Here is a 10,239-nt window from a genome sequence, read left to right as displayed (position 1 = left end):
TTCTCCTAGGCCTGGCCTCTGCTCCTGCCTCTCCTGGAGCTTATTAGCTCCACCAACAAGTGCCTGGAGGCACCCCACTACAGCAGCAAGCTTCCTACCTGAAGGCCCTCAGTTCTTTTTTGCCATGGGCTGGTAAGTGCACTGTAGCTACCTCACTCCATGGGCCAGGAAGCCGACCATGCATTCTCACACTGCTCTTCAGTGTTGAAGCTCTCTCTGTCTCCTAGGTCTATGAGGTCCTCAGCACCGGAACCCTGGGCCCAAAACACACACTCCATTTCAGGCTCTTCTTGATGGTAGTGAGGTAACCCCTCAACCTCTGTGGGGTAGGCGCTTATATAGGTAAGTGGCTCCATCTTATTGGGCAGGTTTACACACCCTGTTTGCATAACTGACCAATCCCCTCACTGGAATAAACTGACTAATCCCCTCTCAAGTGGCTTCATCTATTTGCATAACTGATATTTCTACTGGAAGGACTAGCTTCTTCCCTGGATAACTGTGATAAGGGAAACTGTAATAACTCCTTAGGGCTCAGGAAAAAAATCTCTCAAGCTGATTTCTTCCTCTCTCTCTTTCTTTTATGCAGAAGCAAGGCACAAGGCTACACAAAGAAACTCATTTCCCTTAAAATTCTATCTTGTTTGCTGTTTTTATCATGAAACGGTGTTGAATTTTGTCAAATGCCTTTTCTGTATTGATTGAGATGGACACGTTGTCCTTTCCTTTGTTCTATTAGTTTGTTGTATTACATTGATTGATTTTCTAATGTTGAACCACCCTTGCATTCCCTGGATAAATCTCACTTGATCATAGAGTATAATCTTTTAATGTTTTTTATTTGATTTGCTAGTATTTTGTTGGCTTGAATGTGTTTATTTTTGTCTCTTTTAATTCTTTATGCTTAGCGGTATTATAGTCTCTGTTAGTTCCCATATCTTAGTCTTAGAGATTCTGTTTCTGTGGTCTGTTGTTCCTACTGGTTCCCATGTTTAGTCTCTTATTTCCTTTTGCATTGGATACTATTTTTCACTCTTTGATGGTCATAATTCTTGGCAGGAAAAATAAAGGCTTAGAATGAAGACCTTTCTCCAGATAGCAAGTTCATGTATGTCACCTTGTCTTAGACCACCTTAAGCCAAGTTCCAGGCTCAACTTTCCCTAGATTTCCAGGGCTTCAAATCTGTACAAAGGCTTATTTCCTTCATTTTTCTCCCAACCACCATGGTGTATAAGAGGTGTATGAATTAGACTTCTCACGGTCATGCCCTAGGCTTTGACTTCTGCCGCTTTCACTGAAAAAGAACACTAAATCCACAGCCCCAGTTTTTAGCTTTTTCTTCTACTTGTCAAATCTCCTCATTGTAAAAGCATTTCTGAGTGCTGAGCTCACTTCTCTGGGTAATCAAAGTTTATTTGGGTTCTCACTTATCTTGTAATCTCTAGTGTGATTTTATGGAGTATTTAATATTTCATCAAGCTTATTTAGTTGTGTTCATCGTGAGAGTTGATTAAAATTCCAAGCCTACCATTGCTGGAACAGAATCCTCAAAGGTCAATTGTATGTGTATACACAGGCAACAGCGAGCATAAAGTATCTTCACCTACTTCGATCCTTTGCTCAGATGTTACCTTCTCAGCAAGGTCTACACTGATATGTCAGTCTTCTTTACTCTGCTTTGCTTTTTCTTTCTCTTTTGTACTCACTAACTTCTAGTAGTCTATATCACATACATGTTAATTTTGTGGTCTGTCTCCTCTGCTAGAATATTAATTCCGGTAGGCTGACACCTTTGTTTATTACTTACACTTCCAAGAGCCTACACTACCAGAGATATTAAAAGCACTGAGTATAATTTTTGAATGAATGAAATGAATAATGCTCTGTGATGATTAATTTTATGTCAACATGAATAGGCTATTCTGCCCAGTTGTTTGGAGAAACTCTAGTCTAGATGTTGCTGTAAAGATATGGACATGTGATTAACATTTAATCAATTGACCTTAAATTAAACAAATTACCCTCCATAATATGGATGTACTTCATCCCATCCGTTGAAGGCCTTATATGCAAACTATGGTTTCCTGAAGAAGGATTCGGCTTCAACACTGTAAATCGACGTTGCTGGATTTTCCAGCCTTTTAACTGACCTATGGATTGTGGACTTCCACCCTGCCTAATCCTACCAGCCAGTTTCTCAAAATCAATCCCTCTCTCCCCCTAGAGGCACAGTGGTTAAGCACTCAGCTACTAACCAAATGGTTGGCAGTTTGAACTCACTAGCAACTCAGCAGGAAAAAAATGTGGTAGTCCATTCCGTAAAGATTACAGTGTTGGAAACTGTATGCAGCAGTCTAGTTGAAATCAACTCGACCACAATGAGGTTATTTACATATATTCGAGAATATATACATATATGGCCCTGGGTGGTACAAACAGTTTCCTTTCTGCTACTAACCTAAAGGTTGATAACTCTAACCCACCCAACAGTGCTGTGGAAGAAACACCTGACAATCAGCTTCCATAAACATTACATCCAAGAAAACCATATGGAGCAGTTCTAGTCTATAACACATGGCGTCACCATGAGTCTCAATCGATTGATGGCAAAAGGTTTAGCTCCTATAACCGTGTGGGCCAATTCCCTCTCTCCCTTTAGCTGCGCTCACCATGAGAGTTGCTTAAAATGACCAAACCTGCAGTTGCTGGAACAAAAGGCTCAAAAGTCTCTTCTCTCTTTTTTTTCCTCTTTCTACAGGTTCAGTATCCCTAGACAAACTTGAATAAGACATGCCGTGTGATTCTGTTTACAAAAAGATGCAATTTGTGTCTGAATCCTTAAATGGGGACAGAAAACAGAAATAAATGTAGCAGTCATCAGCATATAGAGGTGAATTTAGCCTGTCCAGAGGGGCAGTCACTATTTCTGCTGAGAAACATCAGATTATGCTGAGAGAAACCTGATAATCCTAGTTTTTCCTTGACTGAGAAATAGTCCAGCCCCCTGGAGTTTTATGAGCAGGATGTGAGCCTGATCATAAATTCCTGCAAGGTTCTTCCTCACAGACTCAGTGTCATCCAGCTTGCTGGATTCTCCTGGAAATGCTTTTTTGATTTTACTTTGCTCTGTCCCTGATGAGTTTGGGAACCTTGTGAATTCCCTCAGAGGAAGTCATCTCTTCTGATCTGATTGAGCAATTCCCAGATTAGTTAGGGTGTTCTCATCCTCTTAGATTAGATTAAGATTAGGGACCCCTTATATCCAAGGCCAGAGTCAGAATCCAGAAACACAGGCTGGAATTTTAAGAGTCCACAAAGACCAACCCCAGCAGATAAGATTTCTCCAAGCACCATGTGTTTAGCAATTTTCCTGTGTGGTTCCACTTTGTTATTTCCCATCAGAAGGTACTCAGTCAAGGAAAAACTAGGATTATCAGGTTTCTGTCAGCATAATCTGATGCTGAAAATTAACGTATCTTTAAAGGTTTGGCAGTACAATAACCCTAACTTACCACATAGAATTTCTTTGAAAAATAATATATAAATAAAACATAAGAAGGATTTTCAGCAGATTAAGATTTTTTTCACATGAACCAATTTGTGATTCTTAATTCTAAATACAATTTAATTTATTAAAACTAACTCACTATTGTCTCTGATTTACTGTCTGAAGATCCAAGCCCGCATATAGTATAAGCCCCATACTGGCTAATTATATGCAGGTATATTTTGCCCACAGGAACCAAATTTCTTTTAATATTATATTAATGGCAGACCCTACAAAATCAGAGGTTTTGTTAAGAAAATATTTTTCTGCCAAGCTGCCTCTTGAGAGCAGCCTTAATCTCATTATTGCTGAGACTGTAGATGAGGGGGTTCAACATGGGGATCACCACCATGTAGAACACAGACACCACCTTGTTGTGGTCAGTAGAGTAGCTGGACTTGGGCATCACATAAATGGATGTAGTGGTCCCATAGTACAGAGTGACTGCAGTGAGGTGGGAGGTGCAGGTGGAGAAGGCCTTGTGGCGGCCCTCAGTGGAGCGCATCTTTAGGATGGTGATGAGGATGCAAACGTAGGAGACAGCTAGGACAATCACTGTGAGCACAATGATGGAGCCAGCAGAAAATGAGGGGACCGTTGTAGGGATACTGGCATCAGAACAGGAAAGCTTAACTAAAGGAGCAAAATCACAGAAAAAATGATTGACCTGATTTGGTCCACAGAAGAATAAATAAAACAAGGAAATCGTAAAGGAGGATGCATTGAGAAAACCACCTACATAAGCCACAGAGAATAACTGATCATACACATGCATGGACATTTTAGTTGAATAAAGCAGTGGGCTGCAGATTGCTACAAAGCGATCATAGGCCATGGCAGCCAGAAAAAAGCACTCAACCGTCCCAAAGAAAGCAGCTGATCCAAGTTGGACCGCACATCCAAGATAGGAGATTGTATTTGTCTCCACCAGGAAGTTTACAAGCATATTGGGTGTGACAGAGGATGAAAGCCCTATGTCAGTCAAAGCCAAGTGGCTCAGGAAAAAATACATAGGGTGATGGACCTGAGGAGAGATTCTGATCAGAGTGATTGTGCTAAGATTGCCAGATATGGTCACCAGATAGATGCATAGGATGACCATGAAGAGGATGACCCGAAGGGTAGGATCTTCTGTTAAGCCCAATAAAATGAACTCTGTCACTGCAGTGTGGTTCCCGTCCACCAAGGAATCCATGAGACAATGTAGCTGGTGTCAAAAAAAATCTGTGATGAAAAAATTGCATTAAATAAGTTATAAATTTCATGGCTCAATTTTCATTAACACATGTATGGAAAGTCATTATAAATAAAGATATTGTTCAAGTGTCATTGCATATTAACATGTAATAATAAATATATATTTGTCTTCACATGTTGATATGCAATTATATATATATATACATTTATTGTTATTGGCAAAAACACCAAAAAATTCAACATATGATGATTTTCCTTTTTATATTTTTCCAAAAATGCATTTAAGGTGGTTTTAAAGCTAAAGAAGAATAAAAAGAAACTGATTAGAATTACAAAAGGAATGCTGAGTATAATACCAAGCAAAATACAGGTTTTGTAATGAAACCTTCGGAAAAAGCTATCATTTATTATAAGATTCTAAAATGATAAGAATAAGGCTGAGAATTATATATACATATCCCAAACCGAAACAACCCCATTGCTGTTGAGTCTACTCTGACTCATAGTGACCCTATAGGACAGAGTAGGACTGCCCCATAGGGTTTCCAAGGAGCGGGTGGTGGATTTGAACTGCTAACCTTTAGGTTATGGGTATAGCTATTAACCACTGCACCGCAAGACATAGTTCCTTTTTATTTTCTGTAAAATTGTAGTAAGTGCTGTCATTATTTTGTAAATGAGGAAACCGAGTTAAAGAGATTAGGTAGCTTGCAAGAGGTTACATAGCAACATGTGATTGCCAGCAAGTCTGACATTTCTTTAGTAACTACGCTATAAATGAAGTTAAATAATACTTGCCTTAATGTCCAATGCACTTGCCAATAGGTGGATATTAGATTATCCTTAAAGTTTTTTGACAGCTAATATATGAGAGAGACTAGTTAGTTATAGATTTTACAAGGTCTATGGCTCCACTATAGAGCCCTGGTGGTGCAGTGGTTAAGAGCTAGGCTGCTGACCAAAAGGCTGGCAGTTCTAATTCACCAAGTGCTTCTCGGTAATCTTATGGGGCAGTTCTACCCATCTTATAGGGTGGCTATGAGTTTTTTGTTTGTTTGTTTGTTTGTTTATGAGTTAGAATTGACTCGACAGCAATGGGTTTGATTTTTGATTTATTGGTTAAATAAGATCATCTAAAAAGAATAGAAATGCAATTGCTTTTGAAAATAGTACCAAATTAGGGGTGAATGGAGTCACCTTTTGTCAATTTATTCAATTTGTAAATATCTGTAATCAATATGCTATTGTTTTATCAAGTATAGGTAGGCCCCTGGCTTTGACTCACTTCCATTCGGAGAATCTCAGTGTTAATCGGTTCTAATGCAAGTCAAATGCTTCCTCTTTTTTTAGTAGTTTTTATAGCTTTCTATACAGCAGTGTTTTGAACAGCAAATCATATCATTGAATGCCTTTGAGTGAACATTTGAGCATGATAGCATCAGCTAATTATGTGTTGCATCATTGTATGTCATACATATCACTAATGATAAGGTACAAAAAAAGTTAGAAACAGAAACAGATGGTCCTAAGCGTGGTTCATCCATAACTCAACTCGTGGACTACCTCTAGTCTGAAATATCAGTCTAATTACTGTGCAAAACACTCTATGATTGATAATCAGGGCATTAGTCAAGTGCATTTATTCAAGCAAATAAAATAATATCCCATTCTAATAATGTTTTCTAACTGTAGCATTGTAGAATAAGATTATACTATTCTTAACATAATACAGATATGCATTGGTCCATGATACGTTCTGTGAAATAGGATGTTAGGTGATTTGGACATTATGCTAACACCATGTTAAAAACCTTCTGGGAGCCAGTTTCCAGTCGTCCTTGTCGCTGCTATTGCCACTGCTTCTAGTGCTGGAGCTGCAGGCAGAGGCCAGTGGGACAGGTGGTGGTAGGAGCAGAGTCACAGGAGGTAAGGAAGTCAGGTGGGAGAGGGCAGAGTGGGCCCAGCCGGATGGTCTGCCAGCCTGAGCTGCAGGAGTACCCACGGCCCCCACAGCTGCAGCCGCAGCCACTGCCTGAGAAAACCCAAGAGCCCGTGCCCAGAGCCGAGTTCTCTGACTCACCTGCCTATAACCCACTGGTTGTCCAGTGCTGCAAGAGTCTGGGTTTAGGATCTTTAAAATGATTTAAAACAAACAAACACACTTGTTGCAGGCAAGTCAACTCCAACTCACAGTGACCTACAGGGCAGAGTAGAACTGCCCTATAGGGTTTCCAAGGAGCAAGTAGTGGATTTGAAATACTGATGTTTTGGTTAGCAGCCAGCTCTTAACCACTAAGCCACCAGAGCTCCACTAAAACCATTAGGGGAAATACACAAAAGGAGAGCTGCTTTCCATTAAAAAAAAAAAAAGAACTTCATGAGACCGTGGACTATTGTGCAATGTTTTCAGCCACACATGCCTGTGTACAGCTGAATAAAGTGTAACCTAAAAATTTTTAAAGTTTACCGAGGATCACCCCCCTAGTGGCTATGCTGGCTCACATCTTCAGATATTCCAGCTTTACATTCTGAACTTGTCCACTGTTAAAAACATTCAGACCCATAACTAAAGTATGTTTTTCTGCCAAGCTGTTTACTAACAATAAATACCCAACGCATCTCGGAATCCACTCCATGGCACTGTTTTTTTTGTTTTTGTTTTTTAACTGGGTAAATATCTTGTTTAGATGGTGTTGAATGATCGTATAAATCTCTGGTCATACGGAATCCTGGTAACTTGGATTATTCCTTTTTATTCACATGAAACTGATTGTGGAAACAGAGTAAATCAGCCAGAGATTCTTACTGGCTGGTCGATTGGTTGATTACGTGTGCCGTTTGCCGTCCTTGACCTGTGAGTACAGATAGCCTTAGAGAGTAATGTCTCTCAGATGGTAAATGAAAATCAATTTTCAGATTTATTACAAAAAAAAAAAATTCTTACCTCTTGGAATAAGAACTCACTCATCTTTGGTAACAATTCTAAAGTCACTGTGGTTACATGGATTATCATTTACTATTTTTTTTTTTTTATTGTTTGCCTTTGGGATAAATCTCTGAAGACTCTGGAGACCCAGATGTGAATTCCGAAGCCCCACGGAGCGTTATCACAGTCTGGAGGGCATACTGAGCAGCTGCCGGCCACACAGAACCAGAACTAAACCCACTGCCGCCCAGGGTTTTCTGACTCATAACGACCCAGTGGGACAGGGTGGAACTTCCCCACAGAGTTTCCAAGGAGCACCTGGCGGGTTCAAACTGCTGACCCTTTGGTTAGCAGCCATAGCGCTTAACAACTGCGCCACCAGGCTTTTGGCCCAGGATTCTGTAAATTCTCAAGTGCTCAGTTTATTCTTTTGTTTCTCATAGATGTTCATGCACAGTTCTGTAACTTTTGCTTAATAATTATTGAGGAGTAGAGTGTGTAAATTGTCTTGGGGTCTCCATGAGTCAGAGTCGAATCCATGGCAGCTGGTTTGGTTTTGGTTTTCTACCTAAATGTTGGTTCCAAGTTTACTTTGATATTTCTGATTAAGTGATACTCAGTACTGAACTACAGATATAAAAAGGTAGTCTTAGCTTTATCCATTCTGCATTGTTCACTGATAAATATTTTTTACTGATATTTACAAGAGAAGTCATTTAATACCTCGGGGAGTATAAGATGGAACTTTATGTAAAGTTTCATTTTAAACAATAAGAATTATTAACACATGTACGGTAATTATTATAGCAAAAGTTAGAAAATACGCATCTTGGAAATTGTATAAGTCAGAGAGCTAAAGTATAAAAAGAGGCTTGGAGGAATTCCAGACAAGAAATATTCTTTCGCTCACTGTCAATGCCTCAGTGGGTTCCCTCCTGAGGAGTAATTTACAGTGTAGAGAGGATAGTCGTGGTAAACATGTGCTGTCAACCTGAAGACAAAAATCTTATCCTAATTCTCTTACTAATTCTAATTTTAGAAACTCTTATCCCTCTCTCTCTGAAGAATGAGTGAAGTAGGGTTTTCCTCCAACAAAATAAGAACAAGCATTCATTCAGAGCTTATTTTGTGCCAAGAATTGTACTTAATATTTTACATAAATTTAATACAATTACAATAATTTTGTGAACTTACCTGCTTTTATTACACTTATTTTTCACATGAGAAAATGGAGAATGAGGAGTTTAAGCAACTTGTGCTAGTACATGACATACAATTATTCTCGATGTTAATACAATACAGGAATTTCAAATTAGGGAATAGTCACCTTCTATAAATGTATTCAATATTTGTAGTTAAAATATTTTTTTATGAAGGAGTGTGTAATATCAATCAAATCCCCATGCAAAACACCATACGACTAATACTCAAGATGTAATTAAAGTGCAATTATCCAAATAAATCAAATCATTTTCTACTGTAACAATGTTTTCTAATTGGAGTATTGTAGAATGAAATAATATTATTTTTGACACAGTGTAGAGCTGAATAAAGTATAGCCTCACAAGTTAACAAATTTAGCCAGGATCACCCAGCTAGTGGCCAGGTTGACCCTCATCTGCAAATTTTCTTGATTTTTATCCTGAACTTTGTCCATTGTGTCTTGTCGATTGTGATCCTAGAGCACTCAGACCCATAAATAAAGTAAATCTTTCTGCAAAGATGTTTAGAATAATAAATCCCCAAAGAATCTAGATGCTAATGAATTAGTTAGCATTGTGGCAAATGTCGCGTATAGATAGTTTTAAAGATTATATGAATTTCTGGACTAATGGGTGGATAAATAAGGAGTCCTGGTATTTTGAATTAAGCTCATTTTTTCACACTAATCTGACTAGAATCTTAAAGAATTCAATCAAAGTTACTTCCTAGTTGATGGCCTGATTACATCTGCCTGGTTCCCCAGCTATGGCTTCTGAGTACAGACACAATCATAGAGAGCAAAGTGTTCTCAATGGTGAGTTATAGTCAATACTTCCGATTCACTCATAAATGCTGAAATCTTACCTCTTGAAATAATTCGGTCATCTTTCAGTGAAAAATCCAAAGTCATTGTAATTATATAGCAGCCACACTATCATTCTATTATTGTTCGCCTTTGAGGATAAAGCTCTTTGAAGATTCAAATGTGAACTCAAAACACCAAAGATCATTATCACATTCTCCGGTGGAAATTGAACAGTTCAAATCCCACATACACGACTAGACTTAAGGGTTCTGTCAATTCTCAAATGGCCTTTTTATTAACTTCTTTTCGTTTCTATATAGGTGTTGGTGCACTTTCATTTAACAATTATTGGGATATAATAAAATAAATTTCTCATAACTAAATGTTAGTTTTTAATTTACTTTGATATTTCATCTTAAGGAATACTTAAGTTCATATATAAAAGGTAACGTTATCTTCATTCATTCATTCAGCTTGTTCATTTTGTAAGTATTTGGTAGTGAGAATAAGAAAGTCTGTTTGATACCTTGGGAAACATGAGGTAGAACAGTATGTAAAGT

General features: G+C 38.4%; 1 protein-coding gene across 1 annotated transcript; it reads right to left on the bottom strand.

Moving 5' to 3' along the window:
- Positions 1-3,798: 3,798 nt before the first annotated feature.
- Positions 3,799-4,743, bottom strand: LOC100659717 (olfactory receptor 5P76-like). Its single transcript, XM_003412034.3, has one exon. The coding sequence runs from the start codon at positions 4,741-4,743 to the stop codon at positions 3,799-3,801; it is 945 nt and encodes a 314-aa protein (XP_003412082.2).
- Between the last annotated feature and the right edge of the window lie 5,496 nt (positions 4,744-10,239).

This window comes from Loxodonta africana, chromosome 7 (genome assembly GCF_030014295.1).
Source record: "Loxodonta africana isolate mLoxAfr1 chromosome 7, mLoxAfr1.hap2, whole genome shotgun sequence".
NCBI lineage: Eukaryota > Metazoa > Chordata > Mammalia > Proboscidea > Elephantidae > Loxodonta > Loxodonta africana.
This window is presented reverse-complemented; position numbering and strand designations above follow the sequence as displayed.

What these genes read in the sequence shown, in the direction of transcription:
- LOC100659717 (XM_003412034.3), bottom strand. Translation starts at nt 4,743, where the DNA reads ATGGATTCCTTGGTGGACGGGAACCACACTGCAGTGACAGAGTTCATT.